Source organism: Oratosquilla oratoria, chromosome 33 (assembly GCF_046742065.1).
Source record: "Oratosquilla oratoria isolate Oo_2021 chromosome 33, ASM4674206v1, whole genome shotgun sequence".
NCBI classification, from domain to species: Eukaryota; Metazoa; Arthropoda; class Malacostraca; order Stomatopoda; family Squillidae; genus Oratosquilla; species Oratosquilla oratoria.
This window is the reverse complement of record NC_134809.1, coordinates 14,167,054-14,190,034: the sequence shown is the minus strand read 5'-3', so window position 1 is coordinate 14,190,034 and position 22,981 is coordinate 14,167,054. Positions and strand designations below refer to the sequence as shown.

General features: G+C 41.5%; 1 protein-coding gene across 2 annotated transcripts in view; it reads left to right on the top strand.

Annotated features, from left to right (window-relative positions):
• Positions 1–12,515, top strand: part of LOC143017767 (serine/threonine-protein kinase Sgk2-like) — a 37,138-nt gene extending 24,623 nt beyond the window's left edge. The window contains exons 8-12 of one of the 2 annotated variants that reach the window (XM_076172637.1): positions 120–218; positions 3,303–3,473; positions 5,970–6,143; positions 10,130–10,270; positions 10,732–12,515. In XM_076172637.1, coding sequence (XP_076028752.1) covers positions 120–218; positions 3,303–3,473; positions 5,970–6,143; positions 10,130–10,270; positions 10,732–10,902 — 756 coding nt within the window. In that variant the 3' untranslated portion in view covers positions 10,903–12,515. The remainder of the gene's footprint in view (positions 1–119; positions 219–3,302; positions 3,474–5,969; positions 6,144–10,129; positions 10,271–10,731) is intronic. The other variant, XM_076172638.1, reaches the window with a different exon arrangement.
• The last annotated feature ends 10,466 nt before the right edge of the window (positions 12,516–22,981 follow it).

The window sequence follows — 22,981 nt, the reverse complement described above, 5'->3', positions numbered from 1 at the left end:
ATTATTGTAAACAAAGACCACATCTAAATAATTGACACTTTTCTTATTTGATACTACTCTTTCTTTGCATGTTTGCCCGCTTTTTCTGGCTTAACCTGTTCTCCTGTTCAATCACGAAGTTGTTTTTCCACCTGCAAAGGGAACGAACGTTTCCTGAAAAACGCGCGCGTTTCTACGCGTCAGAAATTTGTTGTGCCCTTGGTTATCTCCATAGCAAGGTAAGTGTCACTGTATTGGACTGCATTAGAAAGTGTTATGGGTATTTGTAGCAAATTAACTGTATTGGAGACAAAGATAAGAATGCACTTCTAAGGTCGACTGAGAATTTTTTTTTTTTTTTCATGTATGAAAATGTAACTTAGAAGTTAGAGCATTAAAATGCACATTTCTAGTATTTTGTAGGCTTGATTTTATCCAAATAGCATGACCTTAAAAGTGCCTGATAGCAGACGAACTTTTCAATGTCGTGGTTACATTTTCCACCGCTAGTGCAACTGATGACGTAAGAGCTGTTGTTTACATTCTTCGACATGGCCAACGAGCAATACGACAGTTACTTCACATCGAATGAAGAAGATTGATCGGATTTGGGTGCCCTTTCATGTTCCAATGTGTCAAGTCAAGCCTAATCATGCTTGTTAACGATTGTCAGTGACAGCGTAGATAACACAGGCCTATACACATGATACAGACTGATACACCTACCTCCCATTTTTTTTTCCAGTAGCAGTGCTCCCTCGACGGCGGTTGCTTGCTGAACCTGGGGTCTTGTCGATGACAAAAATTGCTGGTGTTACATCTTTTAGAGTGGGATTCATGCTAATTCCTAGTGACTTGGCAAGGCCAGAGCTCCGATTGTACATTTTTTCTTTTTTTTAATGTTTCTAACAGAGTTTCGCTTTCAATCCAGGCTTCTATGACTCGTGCTGTCTGCACCAAATAATCCAATCCTTTTTGTGAACAGGATCTTTTGGAAAAGAATGAAAATGAAAGTCCATCAGCAGCAGAATTGTTCGCCAAATCATTTGCATTTTGCGGCGACACAATAAACCATGTTCAAACTAAATACTTGATAAAACCTTGCTAACACACAAAATATAATAGATCACTGATCAAGTTCACAGCACTATGCGGCATTTTATAGTGCACTCATATCGATACATCAGAATGTAAACAGCAAGGTTGACGTCACAGCCCTACGAGAACAGGCAAAGGTCGGCGAAGGAAAAGTTCGTCTGCTACCAATATTTTGATAGGCATTTTTATCACAATGTGTAATAATTAGAATTTATTTTTGCATTATTCTATAAAAAAAAATGACTAAGCCATACATCTAGCAATTATTCAACATCTCTTTGAAAACTTTCTCAGTTGACCTTTCTGGGCAGTAAATAGCTGGAGTGCCTACTATTGTTTCTATCCTTGCCCATATTTTATTTAATGAATAGAGCACACAATACATTATATTATACTTTGTGCTAATCTTTCAGTGTGCATCAGCGATTGGCCAAATAGTCATTTACAGGAGATGTATAGGTACAACTCTCTAAGAACCCATGTCCCATGGAGAGCAGAGCTGGCAATGAGAGCAGGACCCTTCCAATCCTTAGATTTATCATATTATGGTCACTTTTTCATGCCTTGTGCCACTCCTACTAGTTTAATAGCATTTGTCGTTATGTAATCTACAAAATCAGCTTTGGGACCTCGTTTTAGGTGACCATGGTTTGATTGGTAAGCACACATTGCCCAGAAATTGGTAGACGATGGGTTCTATTCCTGAGTAGTGCTAGCTTTTCAGTGATGCTCCCTATCACACAGTGGGCAAAAAAACATTTATCCTCTGCTCCACAAATATTATTGTTGATGAATCGCTCGTACTCTTCTTTGTATGCAAAGATAGTGTCTAGATCTTTTTGCAATAGTCCTCCTCCTCCTCATTTTTCACTCTTCTCATGATTTTTCTGTCATCAACAAACTTGCTGGCATAGCTTCTTGTTGTTGTTGTTGTTGTCGTTCCCTAGACTGTCTGTCCGAGCAGTCCCGTCTCCCCAAGGAAGGCCACAGCCGAAACTGGGTTTTCCCACAAATCCTTTATAGAGTGTATGTTGTGTTGTTTGCGTGCATGATTGTGTATAATGCAGTCTTCCATTATGTGTTGCATGGTATGGGGTGAAGTGTTACATCCTGGGCAGCTGTTCACAACACGGTCGTCCAGCCTCTTCTGGTAGCTTAGAAGTGCTGGGTGGTGACCGCATCGCAGTCTGGCCAAGTGGACTCTGTCCTTTCGTGGGAGAGAGGATTCAGAAGGGTGGATATCAGGGGGTCTGGCATGCAGCAGTGTGTTGTCTTTCAGTGTGTTAATGGAGCGGTGAGTGATATGATTATGAATATGTTTCCGGAGGCATAGCTTGTTGTATGTGTGAGTGCATATATATATATATATATATATATATACATATATGTTTGTGTGATTCACCATGGTCTTGGATCATGTGTTGGACTCGTGATCAACAACTTTTTCCCTCCTGGAAGAGAGCTCAGAGCTCATATATGACCGATCTATGGGTGATGCTGTGGCACACACACACCCAACTCTCCACCCACAAGAGTTGGAGTAACGACTTGCAGTGCAGCGATACTGAAATTATTTCAGCCCTGGGTGGGAGTTGAACCTGGTCCACCTTAGTGGCGGCCACGGATGCTACCACTGCACCATGCGAGTGTGTGTGTGTATGCATGCATGCATGCATGTATGTATGTATATATGTATGTATGTATGTATTTACCTAATTGTAATATATAGGAAAGGAGCAACACTTGTTGAGTCCCATTTCCTATTCTCTAATTTTTTATCACATCTAGCCTTAAATTCTTCCACTTTTTCACACATGGAGAACTGATATCCGATAACCCCTCTCTTCTTCTACCAGTCGGTGACATAGAAAAAGACCCAAGACAGTTGGAACAGGTTAGATGAGAAAGTAGTGTGTGCAAAAACAATACATGAATTTAAAAATAGTTTAGATAAAATGAGATATGAAGACGGGTCACCACGAGCATAGCTCCCCTTCCCAAAAAATACAACTAGGTAAATACAGTATTATAACACCAGTCTAATGTTTCTTCCCAGAGAAATTTATAGGTTGGCTAAGAGTTGTTGAGGTGTGGGTTTCCATATAGTGAAATTTAGGCAACATTTATTATTGTATAGGTGGGGTAGTTATGCCAATATTTGTTCCCATTAGCCTCGAGTCTGTCGCTGTATTAACTATCATTAAGTTCTTGACATCTTCTTACAGGGCATCGTGTACCGTGACTTGAAGCCTGAGAATATTCTATTAGACCGTGAAGGTCATGTGGTCTTGACAGACTTCGGGTTGTGTAAAGAAGGTTTACAGACTAACTCAGCTCATACATCTACCTTCTGTGGCACCCCAGAGTACCTTGCGCCAGAGATACTCAGGAAACAGGTAAGGGATGAATCTTCAGATGTCTTTGAGCATCTTGGACAATATGAAAATGATAAAGCAACAATTTGAACAGGCCACAAAGAAAATGGAGAAGGAAAATGTTATACTTCAAGAAAGGAATGACTAGATGGGGGAAACAACAGAAGAGACAATTTCAAGAAAAATCACCACAAAATTAGTAAAATCAATCCAAACTAGACTCATTTCTTGTTACACTTTCCCAGACTAACTTGACACAGCTTCTGGCATGACTTATTGGTGTCCCTAATAAGGATGACCCCATCATGCATACTTTCTCCTTCTGATGCTTTTCTTTCTGAAAACTTTATTCATGAAAACCATGCAATACCAGGTTGTGATTATTCAAATATACCTGCATTTTTTTGTCCATAGTCAACCAAGTTTTTTTCCTCCATTTAGCACTTAATTTGTTTTTAATGCCCAGCAGCATTTCCTGGCTAACAAGCACCTGGAAACTTCCTTATAGATAACAGGAAATATGATTCATAGACATTGATATGCATTAATCAATAAGTTAAAAAGAGTGAAAGAATTTTGCTTCTTATCACAATCATACATACCACAACTGGGGTCCTAAAATATCAATACACTGCTGATTAGGTTAGATTAATGGGCTTGGGCTCAGGAATGTGTGGTCCTCCTAACAAGAATTACTAACCTAGAGGACCTCATCATCACCCACACTAGCAAAAAGGGATACTGCATCATATGCATAGTCAACATTGGTCATGTATGCTGCAGTGCATATGTGTTCTCTTTCAGCATTAGCTTCACTTTAATGAAGGCCATAAAATTTAATTAATCTTGGGTGTGTGTGTGCTATGAGAGTGTTGTTGATATAGAGGCATGTTATATGTTTGTTCTGTTGTCCAGTTGGCGAGAAGTATGGTTGTAGTATTTCTACAGCTTTGTCTGCATTACGGTGTGTGCATGTAATTATTAAAGTATCTGTCCAAGAAGAGATTTGTATTTCTTGGGTGTCATGTGTGGGTATGTTATGCATGTATAGATTAAAGAGTGCAGGGGATAGAATTAAGCCCTGTGGTACTCCATTCTTAAAGTTTCTGGTGTATGATGATTGGTCATTATGACAGCCATTTCTACCTGCCAGATAATTGGCTAGCCATCTTTTGGTATTATTGTGCATGTCTGTGTTATAGTTTGTGAGATTGTGATGGGATGGCTTCAAAAACTTTACAGATGCCTAGTGTTATGAGAGGTGTTCTTTGTTGGGGCTTATCTGAATTGATGCACTCAAAAACTCTGTGAGGTTTATTAGAAGAGTACTTGTGGAGTGTAGTGGTCTAAAACCATTTTGTGATTCAGCAAGGGTATGTGGTGACAAGTTGTAGTATGAGGAATTTTTTGAATTTGGAAGGGGTGCAGAGAAGTATGATTGGTTGGTGTAATGCTGGAACTGTTAGGCCTTTGTTGGGTTTGGGGATGGTGATGATTTTCCCAGGCTTCCAGATGTTGGGTATTGTGTTGTGTGAATAGCTGTAGTTTAGTGTTGGTGAGTGTGTGTATACCATGTGGTCTAATGTGATTTAGGTGGATGTTACTTATATTGTCAGGCCCACAAATGGATGAATGTTTGAGGTTATGGATTACATATTTCATATGACTGTCTATAAATCAATCAATCAATTGATTAGGGTGTGTAGTCTGGGTCTATGGGGAAGTTTGTGTCAAATGATGTTTCTGTTATCTTGATGAGAAGTGAGACGGCTTCTCTGTGCAAAATTATTTATGAGCATGTTTGCTTGTTTGTTTGAGGGTAAGTTGACTGGTGGTTATTGCTGTGTGAAAGCGTGCTGTGTTATTGTTGGATAGTGTAATGCTATTGAGTGTCTTGTACAGTTTTCTGGTGTTTGTTTCATGATTTGTTGACAAACGTTTGTCAATTTTTTTCAAGTATATTGTTGTCAAATTAGTTCCTAATGTTGCAGATATAATGGATGAGGAGAGCTTGAAAGCACTGGATCAAACATCATTGAAATAAAGAATAGAGATGACTTGGTAGTAGAATTCAGGGCAGTAAAGGAAATAGAGATAGGAGATCTCATTGTCTGGGATGAGATTTGTGATATCATGGGTGCAAGGTGAAAAATAAACACACAAAAAAATGGGAAGAAATGCATCTTTCCATTCAGATATTAATTCCTGGAATAACTAAAGTTTGTATATTTCAAGCTAAATCCATGAGTGATTTCAAAGTTAAGTATGGTAGATGTAGAGAATGAGACAGTATCTCATAAGTATGACTGCTCTCTGGTATATCACCATTAGGCAAACTAGGTAAATACATGCACAAATGGGGTAGTTCATATATTCCTAACCAGTCGTGCTTGGGATTTACCCTCATCTGAATAAAATTGGGTCTGAAGCAAAATACTTCTGATTTACATTCACTTTATGTATATACATATTGTACCACTTCTCCCCTGAAAAGTGCTCTGTCTGCCCATGTTACAGCCGTACTCGAGAAGTGTTGATTGGTGGACACTTGGTGCTGTTCTGTATGAAATGATCTATGGCCTGCCACCTTTCTACTCACGTGACACTGCCATTATGTACGATGCTATCCTCCACAAGCAGCTCAAACTCAAAGAATCAGCATCGTCAAAGGCCAGGAACCTTTTGGAGAAGGTAAGGATTATGAATCAACTTCAGGTGAGGAAGGAATGTGATGTTAGAATGATAATAAGGAAATGGCAATTCAAAAATACAGTATATATCTTTTGGTGCAGAGAATTACACACACATATATATATATACAGTGGTACCTCTACTTACGAAAGGCTTTACATACGAAATTTCCAGGTTACGAAACACTTCTTTGGAAAAATATTGCCTCTTGTTACGAAAGAAATTTCAGGATACGAAAGGCAAAAATTTCAAAATACGTGCTGCTACTCACAGCTCCCAGAGTCCACCGAACGTAAACATACTTGTAGCATCCTGTATCTTGGTTTGAAAGTGGCACGTCCGAGCTGCTCTGCCATTGGCTATTGCCCAGCATCTTCCTGGCATCCCATTGGCTAGGAGGGACCTCTGTGTGTATGTGCGTATACCCAGAATCCTCTTCGTTTTCCCGTCGGCCCACGAGGATCACAGAAGCCTCAGTCTCACACTAGCGAAATTCAGTAAAGCATGAAGTGTTCGGACAGTTTTTCGTCAGCTTTTGTTAGTGTTTATTGCAACTTTACGTGTGTGTATTAACTTTTATTCACTATAGGCCCCAAGAAAGTGATGGAGAAAAGTGGTGAGAAGAAGAGAGTTGTTTTGTCCATACAAACAAAGCAAGAGATAATAGAAAAGTATGAAAAAGGGATGCGTTTGGTTGATCTTGCCAAAGAATATGGCCGTTATCCATCTACGATCGGCATGATATTAAAACAAAAGGAAGCCCTAAAAGTTACGACTCCTTCCAAAGGCCTCTCTGTCATTTCGAAGAGGAGGTCGGCAGTGAACAATGAGATGGAGAGGTTGTTACTCGTGTGGATAAAGGAGAAAGAGATAGCTGGAGACACAGGGACCGAGACCATAATTTGCGAAAAGGCGACCGCCATCTTTAATGACCTCGTAAAGATGGATGCAGGTGAGGGAACTTCGGCGCAAGAACCACACCAGGAGTTTAAGACATCGCGTGGGTGGTTCGAGAAGTTCAAAAGGAGGACTGGAATTCACTCTGTTGTTCGGCATGGCGAGGCATCTAGCGCTGACCAGAAAGCGGCCGACGAATTTGTGCGAAAATTTGAACAATTGGTGATCGATGAAGGCTACGTTGCACAGCAAGTTTTTAATTGTGACGAGACTAGCCTTTTTTGGAAAAAGATGCTTCGCCGTACCTTCATCACAGTAGAAGAGAAAAAAATGCCAGGCCACAAGCCCATGAAGGACCGCCTTACACTTGCCCTTTGTGCCAATGCCAGTGGGGATTGTAAAATCAAGCCCCTGCTGGTGTACCACTCCGAAAATCCCAGAGCATTTAAGACCCACAAAATATTAAAAGAAAAACTTCAGGTGTTATGGAGGGCCAATGCCAAGGCCTGGGTTACCAGACAATTTTTTGTTGAGTGGGTCAATTTGGTTTTTGGCCCTGCTGTTAAGAGGTACCTAGAGGAGAACAATCTCCCCATCAAGTGCGTCCTCATTCTCGATAATGCACCTGCCCACCCGCCCGGCCTCGAAGATGATATCCTGGAGGAGTTCTCATTTATTAAGGTGCTGTACATCCCACCTAACACCACCTCTATCCTCCAGCCCATGGACCAACAAGTCATTTCGAACTTCAAGAAACTCAACACAAAACACTTGTTCAAGAGGTGTTTCGACATCACTGAAAACACCCAGCGTACCCTTAGTGAGTTTTGGAAGCAGCCCTTCGATATTGTTGTTTGCCTCAAGATAATCGTCATGGCTTGGCAGGATGTGACCAGGCGTACCCTTAATGCAGCTTGGAGAAAGCTGTGGCCCGATGCTGTTGCCCCACGAGATTTTGAGGGGTTTGAGGTGGAGTTGGAGGGTAAAGTTGAGCCTGAAGTTGACGAAATTGTTTTGCTGGGAAAGTGCATGGGGCTTGAGGTGAATGACCAGGACATCGACGAGTTGATTCAGGAGCACCACGAGGAGCTTTCGATGGAGGAGCTGAGGGAGTTGGAGGCGATGCAAAACATGACAGTGCAGGAGGAGTTCAGTAAAGACGAAGAGGAGGCAGCCATTAATCCGACAGCCCGAATAAAAGACATTTTAGGAAAATTCTATGAAGTTTCGGAATTTGTTGAAAAGAATCACCCAGAAAAAGTGTTCACTAGTCGGGCTATCGCTCACTATGATGATGTTTGCCTTGCACATTTTCAAAAGATTGTTAAAAGCCGACAAAAGCAAACGACCTTGGATCGGTTCTTTACAAAACGTCAGGCAAAAACCACTGCTGAGAGTGAACCTGAACTGAAGAAGGCGAAAGGTGACAACGATAGCGGTTAAAACAAGAGAAAAAAACAAACAAACTATTCTTTACATTATGTACAACTCTCATTTTTATGTTTATTGTGCAGTAATTTAATTCTAACATGTATTTGTTACATGTTTTGATGCATTATATATATTATATATATAAATATATATATATATATATATATATATATATAATATGGGTCTTTGTAAGTGCATATGGGCCTGGTAGTGAGAAGAGTGTAGAAGAAAGGGAGGCTTTTTGGATAGATTTAAATGAGTGCATAGAGGGTTTAGGGAGAAATGTCAATGTAGTGGTATTGGGAGATCTCAATGCTAGGGTAGGAGATGAATCAATAGATGGAGTAGTTGGTGTGGAGTGCCAGAAAAAAATTGTACTGCAAAGTTGATAGTGGAGATGTGTCTAGAGTTGATGATAGCAAACACAGTGTTTAGGAAGAAAGTCAAGCATAAGTACATATGGGAGAGGGTGGTGGATGGAAGGGTGGTAGATAGGGCTTTAATGGACTATATAGTGGTAACCAGGAGAAGAGTAGGAAGAGTTTTGGATGTACATGTTTTTAGGGGGCAAAGTGGGACAGAGTGATAGGACTATATCCTGCTGTATGTATATCTATCCTACAAAAAGTCAAGTTATAGGAGGGTTTAGAAGATTTCTAACCAGAAACCTGAAATTTGGGTCATTAAATGTGTGTGGTTGTGGTACAGATTAGAGTAAAAGGGAAGAGGAAGGAATTATGTTTGTGAGAAGCAAGATGGATGTGTTAGTGTTAAGGGAAACTAAATCTTGCGACACTGCTTCTGACCCAGGGCAGTGGACAGGATGCAGGGATGACCCATCATCCAGGAGGTGCCAAGATAGGAGGGAGGGAGGAGGGTGGAGGGGAGTGGAATATATGGGAAATGAAATGGGTGGGAGTGCCTTTTTCTTTTTGGCTACCCCCCTGTGTAAGGGGGAAAAAGCCTTTGGTATATGTATGTATATAAATTGAAAGGGAGGGGTGATTTTAAGATTCACACACAAGAAATGAAAACAAGTTGAGATTGAATGTGAGATACCCTAATATGCATTTTCATTACCTCATAATTTTACTGACCTAGGGCAGTGGACAAGGTGTAGGGATGACCCGTCATCCAGGAGGTGCTCAGATAAGAGGGAGGGTGGAGGGGTGTGGAGTGTATTCAGGGATGGGATGGGTGGAAATGATTTTATGCCTTTCCCTTTTAGGCTACCTCCCTTCTAAGGGGGAAAAAGCCTTGGTATATGTATGTAAGACTAATATGGTGACTCGTCAATTAGAATAGTTAAGTTATGGGACATCCAAGTTCTTGTCCCTAATGTGCTGTTCATTTAATTTTGATAAATACACCCTTGCTTGGGAAGTAATTGGTGGGTTCTTCAATGACTGATCCTGTATGAAGAACATTCAGCCAATAGATTCATAGCAGTACAAACATCTACATAAAATCTTTGTTGGTGTCTTGTAAACTACTCAAGATGCTTGTCCACTAATGGTGTATCTGCTCTTTTCTCCCATTATTGCTGCTTGCCCCTCCTAATATTAGCCTAATATTACCCGGTACTTCTTTTATCTGGTGATATACCAGCTGTTTCAAATAAAAGAACCTTGTAAGGACATATCTCATTTTGTTTACAGCTCCTGAAGAAAGATGCATCAGTAAGGCTTGGATCAGGCCCAGGTGATGTGGATGAAGTGAAATCCCATTCTTTCTTCAATTCTGTAAACTGGGACCATGTAGATCAGCGTAAACTAAAACCACCATTTGTTCCTTCTGTTGTGAGTATATCAATCTCTGTATAATAGGTTCTAATCACACATAAGTTAGGAACCTAATCATATGAGCCTGTGAGTTTAAAAAGTTTTGTGGAAGAAAAAATTCTCCTTTTCTCTAATATGTACTGTTAAGATAATTAATCACCTCATCTCTAACCTACAGATATAGATAAGTGGATACATGCCATTCATTGCTTATGGTACCTCTTTGGTGTGAATATTAACATTACACAATGAAAAATCTAGTGATTAGGAGATCCTTTACCTGCTAAAAGTACCATAATTTTGGTTTTCCCTCCTAGCATTAGTTTTCCACCTGTTGTACTACCATTTTTAAAAGCAAAATGAAATCCATCCCTAAACCATATATCATAGTTGAATATGTCTTCACCTTTGTTAGATTTGTTTTATTTTCTATGCTAAAATAGCCTTATCATTCATCATTCTTTTCCTCCTTCCTACAGGCAGGAGATACGGATACCCGCAATGTTGATCCAATGTTCACAAAAGAACCTGTCCACAGTGTTACTCCCTCTACACCTTCTGCAGGGATTTCAGCATCTGTTCAGGCAAGCGACCACTTCTTTAAAGGTTTTAGCTATGCTCCACCACTGGAGGACTGCCTTGTGGACTGAAAAAAGAATTTGTGTGGTTGCCCGTGTCAATCAACGTGATTCACCATTTACAGGTCTGTGGAGGCTGAAAAATCCTCGATAAAAGTCCTAATGGTGAAACGCAGAGGAAAAAATGTTTCTGCAATTAGGAATGAACATAAAGCTCATTATAGTGCAGAATGCATATCTTCCTTGCTTATTCAAGATTGAAAAGTTGTGTAGAGGAAAATCTCAGGTTGGAGAGACAGAAACTATCAGTACATGTCTCTGGAACAAAAACAACTTTGCAGAATTGCAGCTAATGATTGTGCTGTTTTGCTTAATCTTGAATGTTACGGAAGTGATCTTTATAGCCTTCCAATTGCAGGAGGGCTAAAGACCTCCACATCACCATGTTCAAGAAATAAGGCTATAATCTGCTAAACACAAAACATTGGTGCTGAATTTGAAAGTAGCTTACCCAAAGAGAACAGAATAGTGTAAATACAAATATCCAAACTTGTGTGTTTGTGCACTTTTATATATATATGTGTGTGTACATATACCTGGTATATATGTATATAATAATATCTACATGTTACTACTAAATTGTGTCTGACCCATGGCAGTGGGCAAGATGCAAGGATGACCCATCATTTAGGAGGAGCCAAGAAAAGAGGGAGGGAGAGGTGGTGAATGGTAGTGGATTTATGCCTTTTGACTTTGGCTTCCTCCCTTGTAAGGGGGGGAAAACCCCTTGGTATATGTATATATGTACACATTACAAATACATGTGTATATATTTATACATATTGAATGGATGAAAGACTACATGAAAGGACTCATGAAAACTGTTGTAAAATACAGGATGTCAGAATGGAAGAAAGAGGGTAGCAGTCTTGTAAGATAAGTATTGACTCATGTATACTCTAGATCGAATGATGGGATGAATGAAACAGACAGTTGTACTAGTTTGTTCAAAGATAATACTAAAGTCATGAAATGTGAAAGATGAAGATGATTGCAAATTGTTACAGGAAGGTGCAGACAGGTATTATAATTGCAGCCAGGTGTGGAAAATGACTTTCAATGAAAAAGCATATAATTATATAAAGATACAAAACCCATTACTGTATTACACAATAGGAAATTAATCATTTAAAAAGGCGAGAGAGGATAAAAGACGTAGGAGTACTGGTATTAGATGAATAGTCACATGATATACATAAAAATGAAACTGTGGAAGAGATCTGCAGGTTATTGATGAACATAAGTGACATTTCACCGAATAGGTGAAGAAATAATGAAAAACACCTGTAAAAGATATGATCCACCTCAGATATGAATGTGCAGTAGTAGTGTGAATCTTTTGTACACATGCCTAGAGAGGAAGAGAAAGAATGGCCATATGCAAAGTTCCAGAGAAGGGGGCTTTATTAATTTTGTATAATGCATTTTTTAAAAACCTAAGTTATGTTTTGACAGTTGAAATGTTATCATTGTCAAAAGTTATACTATTTCTGGAGTTGTTGATTTGTTAATGTCACTATGATAATGTGATGAATGATATTTTGTGGTCGTTTTTCTAGAATTCTATTTTTGAGACATTGCACTATACTTGCATTCATACAATATGAATAAAAAACTGAAAGAAATTGGTTATTATTGCATTCCTGATAGAACAATATGTGCTAAGGTTCAACCTACATACTAACCTTTTCAATACAAGCTAAATTCTCGTGTGCAGCATCGGATGCCTACTGTATGGTGCATCACACTACCCTTGTTGTAAAATATAAAGTCACTGGTGTATTACTCATTCTCTTTCACTCTTAAGTAATAATAAACACAGAAAACATGATCAAACCAATTCACTTAATTTGGGGGGCACTCAGCTATACAAAATAAATATAATCAAGAAGTCCCCGTCTGGGGTATTAGCTGCTTGTTATTGTGGCAAAGTAGCATGCAGTTGATACTTTAGGGTCTATATGGGGCGCCCCTACGGACCAGAGCCACACATCATTTTGTCTATGATAGAGGAAAACTCTGTTCATAGAGAAATGATGACACTTTTATACTACGACTGTCCCTCCGTTATGCTGTCCCCCAACTCCTTGTTGCTGTCCTGTACCATTTCTCTGAGTATTCTTTTTCTGCTGTGGGGGAAAAGAATACTGCCACCAAGTTTTCCCACTTGGATCGTAAGAGGGGAGAAGAAAGGGACAGGGATTGGGACTAGGCATCCTTCTCCTTGTAGCCCCACAGGGGACATTCCTAAACGAAAAAGGCATAAGAGGGTCTGGGAGTTTTCAGACCAGCACCCTAAGGTTTGGGTCTTTTAATGTGCGTGGATGTGGTACAGATGAGAGTAAAAGGGAAGAGATAGGTAGTATGTTTGTGAGAAGAAAGATGGATGTGTTGGCTTTGAGTGAAACCAAGTTGAAAGGGAAGGGTGAGAGTAAGTTTGGGAGTGTAAGTGGGAGGTTATCAGGAGTGAAGAGAGGGCGAGGGAGGGAAGGGGTGGTTATTCTAGTAAGTGAAGAGATAGGTAAACGTGTAGTGGAGTGGAAGGAGGTTTCCTCAAGGATAATGTGGATGAAGGTGAAACTGGGAAAGGAGATGTGGGTTTTTGTAAGTGCATATGGGCCTGGCAGTGAGAAGAGTGTAGAAGAAAGGGAGGCCTTTTGGATAGATTTAAATGAGTGCATAGAGGATTTAGGAAGAAATGTTAATGTAATAGTACTGGGAGACCTTAATGCTAGGGTAGGAAATGGTCCAATTGATGGAGTGGTTGGGAAATGTGGAGTTCCAGGAAAGAATCATAGTGGAGAGTTGATGGTGGAAATGTGTCTAGAGAGTTGATGATAGCAAATACAGTGTTTCGGAAGAAAGTCAAGCATAAGTACACATGGGAGAGGGTGGTAGATAGAGCGCTAATGGATTATGTAGTGGTAAATAGGATTATGATAGGAAGAGTTAAGGATGTACATGTGCTAAGGGGAGAGGGTGGGGTAATATCAGATCCTTTTTTGGTGGAAGGTAAGTTGAGAGTGGAGGATAGATGGAGAAAGAGGAAAGGGACAAAAGGTAGGGAGGTGCTTAGAGTGAACTCTTTGAATGAAAAGGAGAAGGAGTACAAAAAGAAGCTGAAGGAGGAGTGGGAGGGAGTGAAAGATAGAGTAGAGCTGGGTGTGGAGGAGGAATGGGGATGGTTCAAGGAGGGAGTCATAAAGTGTGCAAAGATGGTGTGTGGAACAAGAAGGACAGGGAGAAATAGAAGAAAGGGTAGTGAATGGTGGGATGAGGAAACAAAGAAGGTTGTAGAAGAGAAGAAGCGAGTTTTCACAGATTGGTTACAAAATAGGACGAGGGAGTCATATGAGAGGTACAAAGAAAAGAAAAGAGAAGTAAAGAAAAAGGTAAAGGAGGCAAAGAGGAGAGCAGATGTGAAATGGGGTAAGAGTATGACAGAAAATTTTGAAAGTAATAAAAAGATGTTTTGGAAAGAAATTAAGAGAGGAAGAGGAGGCGAATCAAGTAGAGAAGAAAAGGTAAAAGGTGCAGATGGAGAGATGATAATGGAAGAGAAGGCAGTAAGGGGAAGATGAGCAGAATAATTTAGGGAGTTGCTAAATGTGAAGGAGGATAGGGAGGGAAAGATAGCTGCAGTGGGAATGCTAAGAAAATGAGAGTGATGAGTGAGGAGATATAGGAAGGATGAGGTGAAGGCAGTTGTTAAGATAATGAAAGCAGGTAAGGCACCTGGTCTGGATGGATGCCATGCAGAATGTCTGAAAAAGGGAGGTACAGTGATGGTGGACTGGCTGATGAGGTTATTTAATGTTTGCTGGAGAGAGGGTAGAGTGCCGGAGGACTGGAGGAGTGCCTGTATAGTTCCTCTTTACAAGGGAAAAGGGGACAAGTGTGAATGTAGTAGTTTCAGAGGGATTAGCTTGTTAAGTGTAGTTGGGAAGGCTTATGGGAGGATCTTGATTGAGAGGATTAGGAGAGGAACAGAAGGAGTAATTGGTGAGGAACAGTGTGGATTTAGGACAGGTAGAGGTTGTGTAGATCAGATCTTTGTGGTAAGACAGATATGTGAGAAAGCTATAGGAAAGGGGAAGGATGTTTTTTTGGGCTTTTATGGATCTGGAAAAGGCTGATAGGGTAGACAGAAAGGCACTGTGGGAGGTTATGCAGATATACGGGATAGGAGGAAAGCTTCTGGGAGCTGTCAAGAGTTTTTATGAGAGTAGTAGAGCTTGTGTCAGGATTGGAAATGGAGAGAGTGAGTGGTTCGAGGTAAAGGTGGGACTTTGTCAAGGATGCATTTTGTCGCCCTGGCTGTTCAATTTATACATGGATGGGGTGGTGCGAGAGGTAAATGCAAGGGTAGTGGGTGTGGGATTGGAGATGGTTAAAGAAAATGGAGAAAAGTGGGAGGTGAGCCAGCTGTTGTTTGTGGACGACACTGCGCTTGTGGCAGGATCTGAGGAGGGATTGAGGAAGTTGGTGGCAGAGTTTGGGAGAGTATGTGATAGAAGAAAGCTAAAGATAAATGTGGGTAAAAGTAAGGTGATGAGATGTACAAGGGGTGAAAGTGGCAGTAGACTGGAAGTGAGCATTAAGGGAGAGCAACTGGAGGAAGTGGATAGTTTTAGATACTTGGGTGCAAATGTGGCAGGAAAAGGTGGAGGTAGAATGTAGATTGAGAGAAGCGAGTAAATGCCTTGGTGGATTAAAGAGTGTAATGAGGAATAGACATTTGGGAATGGATGCTAAGAGGAGACTGTATGAAGGAGTGATTGTGCCAACAGCACTGTATGGGGCAGAAGAGAAGAAGAGAGAAGGAGTTTGAATGTGTTTGAGATGAGGTGTCTGAGAAGAATGATGGGGGTTACTAGGCTAGATAGGGTGAGAAATGAGGAGGTGAGGAGGAGAACAGGTGTGGAAAAGGAGCTGGGAGGTAGGGTTGATGAAAGACTATTAGGATGGTTTGGACACATGGAAAGAATGAGTGAAGAAAGACTAGTAAAAGAGGTATGGAAGGCAGATGTGGAGGGAGTGAACATGAGGGGACATCCTAGGATGAGGTGGATGGATGGGGTGAAGGGGCCTTTGGGGAAGAGGGGAATGTCTGTTGAGGAGGGACGGGAGAGGATGGAAGACAGGGGTGAATGGAGAATGGTTGTATATGGATGATGTGATTGCATGTGGTGGAATGGGTGGGGGGATGGGTGGTGGGGTAGTATGTGTGAGCAAAATTTGACGCAGCCCGAAGGGATTTCCCTCTGTCCTCTCCTTTTATGCAATGGGGGGACGGAGAGGGGGGTCGCCGATTTAATGAAGCGGCCTTGCTGTGGATGTGCTGTGTCTTGCGACACTGCTTCTGACCCAGGGCGGTGGACAAGGTGCAGGGATGACCCGTCATCCAGGAGGTGCTGAGATAAGAGGGAGGGTGGAGGGGTGTGGAGTGTATTCAGGGATGGAATGGGTTGAAATGATTTTATGCCTTTCCCTTTTTGGCTACCTCCCTTGTAAGGGGGAAAAAGCCTTGGTATATGATGTATGTACTTGTTACATACCCCATCTGGGGTATTGGCTGTATATTATTGTTCAGTAGCATGCAGCTGATACTTTAGGGTCTATATGGGGTGCCTCTACAGACCAGAGCCACACATCATTTTGTCTGTGAAAGAGGAACTCTCTATTTATAGAGAAATGCTACTTTATTATACTGCAACTTTCCCTCTGTTATGCTGTCTCCCAACTCTTAATACTGTCCTGTACCACTCCTCTGAATATATATTTCCTTTTTCACTGAACCCTGTGGTAGGGGAGAAAGAATACTGCCATCAAGTTGAGTTGTAAAATGCAACAAAAATGAGATGGGGATATGACTAGGCATCTTACTCAATGCAACCCCAAAGGAGACATTCCTTAAAAAGGCAAAGTCAAAAGAGTGTCTGGGAGAAGTTTTCCAATCAGTACCCTAATGTTTGAGTCTTAATTAGCATTGATATAATACAGATGAGAGGAAAAGAGATTGGCAAAATGTTTGTGACAAGAAAGATGGATGTGTTGGCATTGAGGGGGTTGCCAATTAAATTAAGTGCCCTTGCTGTTGATGTGCTGTCTTGCTGCATTGCTTTTGACCCAAGGGAGTGGGAGAGATGCAGGGATGACCTATCATCCAAGAGGAGCCAAGAAAAGAGGGAGGGAAGGGTGGTGAGTGGGAGTGGACTATGTGGGGATGAATTGGGTGGGAGTGAATTTATGATTTTGACTTTGGCTACCTTCCTTGTAAGGGGGAAAAAGCCCTTGGTGTATGTATGTATATGTTACATTCTATCACATAGTTGCACATGTATTTTATGTAGGCTATTGGAGACGAGAGGTTAGCGAGTCTTTTATTGGGTGAATGAGAACTGTCTTACATGTGGCCTGAGCCTGTATTTATGCTACAGGTGGATGAGCCACCCATGGCACATAGTTGCATTGGGTTGGGTCAAGCCAACCAGGTTGGAGCCAGCGTCAGGTCATGCCATCCTTGTGATCTCAGGCCAAAAGTAAAATAATGAGATGTAGAAGGGGAGAGGGTGGCAGAGTTGGGGTGGAAGTAGATTATGGGGAAATGGAAGTAATTAGATTTCTTGGAATATAAAGTGTCATGAGAAATAGGTATCCTGGGACAAAACACAAAGGACTGTGCAATGGGTTGTGTGTCCATATCACTGTATGGGAGTGAAACTTGGAATTTAAGGGAGACAGGTGTTCTGTGTTTGTCTTCAAATTCATCTTCTGTTTGTAGATTTCAAGACCAGAAATTGTGGGAAGTCCAATTCAGGGATACATTTGTCTCAGTATAGGTTAAGTTGGTGGCTGGGAGAGCTAGGTAGGCTTGGGATTGCAATATCTTTTACTAGGATCTGGGTAGCAAGGGGTTTATGGCATTTAGATCTGGTGATAATGGAAGCAGCAATTATTACCCTTTGTGGGAAGTTGGTGTATCATTGTAGATTTTTTTTTTTTGGGGGGGTCTTATCTTGGCTATGTGGTGCAACACAGAGATTTTCTGTTTAAGAGAGCCATTTCCTTGTTGCTGTGTGCTTATTATTCATGCCATGTTTGGGTGGTTCTCCAGCCAGGTTACTTTTAAGGTTATGTTAAGGGCATCTTCCCTATGTTGGGTGAGCAGAGCATATCTTGAATAGGGATGTTCAAAGGTATCGAATGTCCCCTTCACCACATCCATCAATCTCATTCTTGGTCTTCTCATGAAGTTCCCTCAATCCACTTCTACTCTCCACAATCTTTTTGCGTCTTTCTTTACTCACTCTTTCCATATGCCTGAACCATCTCAGCATTCTTTGATTAATCCTATCTACCATTCTCTTTCCACCATGATCTTTGCATTGCCTCCACACTTCTCACTCTATCCATCCTTGTAAGCCCCATCATACTTCTTGAACACTTCATCTCAAACACATTCAGGTTATTCTTTCTTGCTTTCTTCTAATTCTAGATCTCTGTTCCATAAAATGTCATGGGCACAATCATTCCCTCATGTGGCGCAGTCGGTAGAACGCTGAGCTGCCACGAAAGTGGCCCGCAGCTCCTGGTTCGAATCCTGCCCAGGGCCGAAATTATTTCGGTACTGCTGCGCTTCGGGTCGTTACTCTGACTCTCGTGGGCGGGGAGTTGGGGGTGTGTGTGTGTGCAAGGTCATAGCATTACCCATAGATCGGACCTACGAGCTCTGAGCTCTCTTCCAGGAGGGAAATAGCTGTCGATCACGAGTCCAACACGTGATCCAAAGACCAAGTGAATACATTCCTCAAAGTCTCTGCTCCATACATTGTCATGTACATAATCATTCTTCTTTACATTCATCTCCAGATATCTAATTCTCATGACTCTTTTCACCCATTCCACATTTATTTGTTTCCCTCACACTCTAATTCACTTCCACCTGCGTTCTCTATTCTCTACCAATGTGACCCCATATACTTCAAAGCTCTCCACTTTCTTCAACCTCTCACCCTTTTGACTCTCCTCAAACTCACCACCACCTCCAACTCACCACCACTATCACCCTTTGTATATCTTGTCACCTTACTCTTACCCACATTTACTTTCAGCTTTCTCCTTTAACATACCACTTAACATACCTTCAACACAGCTACAAGGGCAGTATCATCTTCATCACTTCCCACTTCACTCTACTCTCATTCACTAGCTCCAAACCCCTACCTATCACCCTCATGTTTACTTCCTTCACCACTCCATCCCTACACAGGTTGTTGTTGTTGTCATTGTTCCCTAGTCTGTCTGGCCAAGCAGTCCTCCTCCTTGAGGAATGCCATGGCTGGAACAGGCTTTTCCCGCAAATCCCTCATAGAGTATATATTGTTTTGTTGTTGTTGTTGTTGTTCCCTACACTGTCTGTCCGAGCAGTCCCGTCTCCCCAAGGAATGCCACAGCCGAAACTGGGTTTTCCCACAAATCCTTTATAGAGTGTATGTTGTGTTGTTTGCATGCATGATTGTGTATAATGCAGTCTTCCATTTTATGTTGTATGGTATGGGGTGAAGTGTTACATCCTGGGCAGCTGTTCACAATGGGGTCATCCAGCCTCTTCTGGTAGCTTAGAAGTGCTGGGTGGTGGCCGCACCGCAGTCTGGCTAGGTGGACTCTGTTCTTTTGTGGGAGAGAGGATTCAGAAGGGTGGATATCAGGGGGTCTGGCATGCAGCAGTGTGTTAATGGAGCGGTGAGTGATATGATTATGAATATGTTTCCGGAGGCTGGTATTTGGTGGTTGTGGAGGAAGAGAAGAGATTATCTGTGTGTGATACAGGTCTTTGGGTGTTGTTTTAATGTTTCTTGGTGTGTGTGGGTGTTCTGCTATGTAGTGTAGTGGGTGTGATGTGTTTGTGGTGGCTGCGGCAAGTGTTTGTGTGCCTCTCATGTCGATGTGGTCCTTGACTTTGAGGACTTTAGTTTCATGGTGTAAATGGTCTGTAGGTGTTGTATTTGTGCAGCCTGTAATTGTTTTTAGGGCTTTGTTTTTTATGATTTGAAGGGTGTTGTGGTGTGTCTCACTGAGACTAGGAGCCCATGCAGGACTCGCATAATTCATCACTGAGCGTATGCATTGTTTGTATATTGTTGTATTAGTTTCTTTGTTTTGTCCAAATGTTGTTCCAATGCATTTGTTTTTTATGTTTGTGATGTGTTGTTTGAAAGACATGGATGTATCGTATGTTACACCAAGAATTTTTGGTGTGTTTGATGTAGAGATGAGGTATGTATTTGTGTTCTTTTGTTCAGTTGGTGAGAAGTGTTGCTGTAGAATTGGTTGGAGCTATTTTGAGTCTGTTTGTGATGAACCATGTGTTGAGTATATCAAGGTATGGCTGGATTATTTCTGCAGCATGTGATTGTCATGTCGTCTGCGTAGGAAGAGATTTGTATTTCTGAGGTGTCTGGTGTGGGTAAGTCATACATGTATAGATTAAAGAGCGTGGGGGATAGAACAGAGCCCTGTGGTACTCCATTCTTAATGTTTCTGATGTGCGATGATTGGCCATTATATGACACATAAGCATTCCTACCTGCCAGATAATTGGCCAGCCATCTTTTGGTGTTATTGTGCATGTCTGTGTTATATATTTTATTTGTTAGGTTGTGGCGGGGGATAGCATCAAAAGCTTTACTAATGTCTAATGTTATAAGAAGTGTTCTGTGGTGGGGCCTATCTGAATTGATGCCATCTAAAATTCTTTGTGTGAGGTTTATCAGAAGAGTGTTTGTGGAGTGTAGTGGCCTAAAACCGTGTTGTGAGTCAGCAAGGGGAATATGTGGTGTGACAAGTTGTTGTTGTTGTTGTCGTTCCCTAGACTGTCTGTCCGAGCAGTCCCGTCTCCCCAAGGAAGGCCACAGCCGAAACTGGGTTTTCCCACAAATCCTTTATAGAGTGTATGTTGTGTTGTTTGCGTGCATGATTGTGTATAATGCAGTCTTCCATTATGTGTTGTATGGTATGGGGTGAAGTGTTACATCCTGGGCAGCTGTTCACAACACGGTCGTCCAGCCTCTTCTGGTAGCTTAGAAGTGCTGGGTGGTGACCGCATCGCAGTCTGGCCAAGTGGACTCTGTCCCTACGTGGGAGAGAAGATTCAGAAGGGTGGATATCAGGGGGTCTGGCATGCAGCAGTGTGTTGTCTTTCAGTGTGTTAATGGAGCGGTGAGTGATATGATTATGAATATGTTTCCGGAGGCTGGTATTTGGTGGTTGTGGAGGAAGAGAAGAGAGTATCTGTGTGTAATAAAGGTCTTTGGGTGTAGTTTTAATGTTTCTTGGTGTGTGTGGGTGTTCTGCTATGTAGTGTAGCGGGTGTGATGTGTTTGTGGTGGCTGCAGCAAGTGTTTGTGTGCCTCTCATGTCGAGGTGGTCCTTGACTTTGAGGTGTGACAAGTTGAAGTATTAGGCGTTCAATGACTTTAGAGGGGGTGCAGAGAAGTGTGATTGGGCGGTGCGATGTTGGGATTGTTGGGTCTTTGTTCGGTTTTGGAATGGTGATTATTCCATGCTTCCAGATGTCGGGTATAGTGTTGTGTGAATAGCTGTAGTTTGCAATGTTTGTGAGTGCATGTATACCTTGTGGTCCAATGTGTTTTAGGTGGATGTTACTTATGTTATCAGAGCCACAGGCAGATGAGTGCTTGAGATTATGTATTATGTGTTTTGTCTGACTATCTATGAAGGGTGTATAGTCTGAGTCTGTGGGAAAGTCTTTCTTACATCGAATAGTGCGTTAGTTGTCAGGGTGAGAAGCGAGACGGCTTGTCTGTGCAAAATGATTTATGAGTGTGTTTGCTTGTTGTCTGTTTGAGGGTAGATTGTCTGTTGTGATTATTGCTGTGTGAGAGCGTGTTGTGTTACTGTTGGATAGTGTAATGATGTTGAGTGTTTTGTACAGTTTGCTGGTGTTTGTTTTGTGATCAAGTGTATTGATAAAGTTTTGCCAATTTTGTGTTTTTTGTTCGTGTATTTTATTGGCAATCACAGTGTTTAGTGTTTGTATTTGGTCTGCTATGGTTTGAGGGATAGGTGCGGGGATATTGTGTTTAAACGTGTCTCACTGTCTGATGAGGCCTTGGATTTCTGGTGTGAAGTTGGGGTTGTGTGATTTTCTGTTGCCTCTAGGGATGTATCTCTTGTCTGCATTTTGTATGATTGTATTAAAAGTGTGTACAGCATTGTTTATGTTTGTGATTGGTGTACTGTTAAGTGTTTCAAAATGTTGTGCTGTCTCTTCAGTAAAAGCTTCCCAGTTAGCTCTCTTGTAATTGGTGTATGTGTATCTGTGGCCAACTGGGGTGCATCTTGTTTTGGTGGTGATGATGATTGGAAGGTGGTCAGAACCAAGGGTTCCGACCACTCTCCATGATGTTGTTAGGGTTAGGCAGGGGGAGCAAAAGGTGATATCAGGAGAGGATGGAGTGTAGAGGGCTTGGTGTGGGATATGTGTATGATTATGTGTGTTGTTCATGATAGTCAATGAGTCAAACTGAGTCTGTATATCAAGCCCTCTGTCTGTGTCAGGGTTGTCGACATACCAGGCAGACGACTTGGCGTTGAAGTCACCACCCATGATCAGGTTGGGGATTGAGGCTAGTTGGCTAAATTGAGGCCTGAATGTGTTTGGAACTGTGGGGGATGATTGGGGGGGAATGTACATGTTAACTTTTGTCAGTGTTGATTTGTTGCCTGTGCGGATTCGAATGGATTGGATTTCTGTAGTGTTATCTGTGGTAGGGAGGAGAATTTTGGTTGTGGCACTTGTGTCCACAAAACAGATGGAGTGGTGGATCAGGGTGATGAGTCCACCGCCATTGCCATCAGTCCGGTCTTGTCTGATGGTGGTGTAATTATGAAATGATGGTGTTTTGTGTGAGTGTCTTAGTTTTGTTTCTTGTATAATTGCAATGTGTATGTTGTGTTGTTTAAGAAAGTGTTCGAGTTCATGTTTTTTCGTGTTAATACTGTCAATGTTGTGTTGTAATATGTTGATGTTGTGTGTTCTGTATGTGTTGTATGTTGCCGTTTGGGG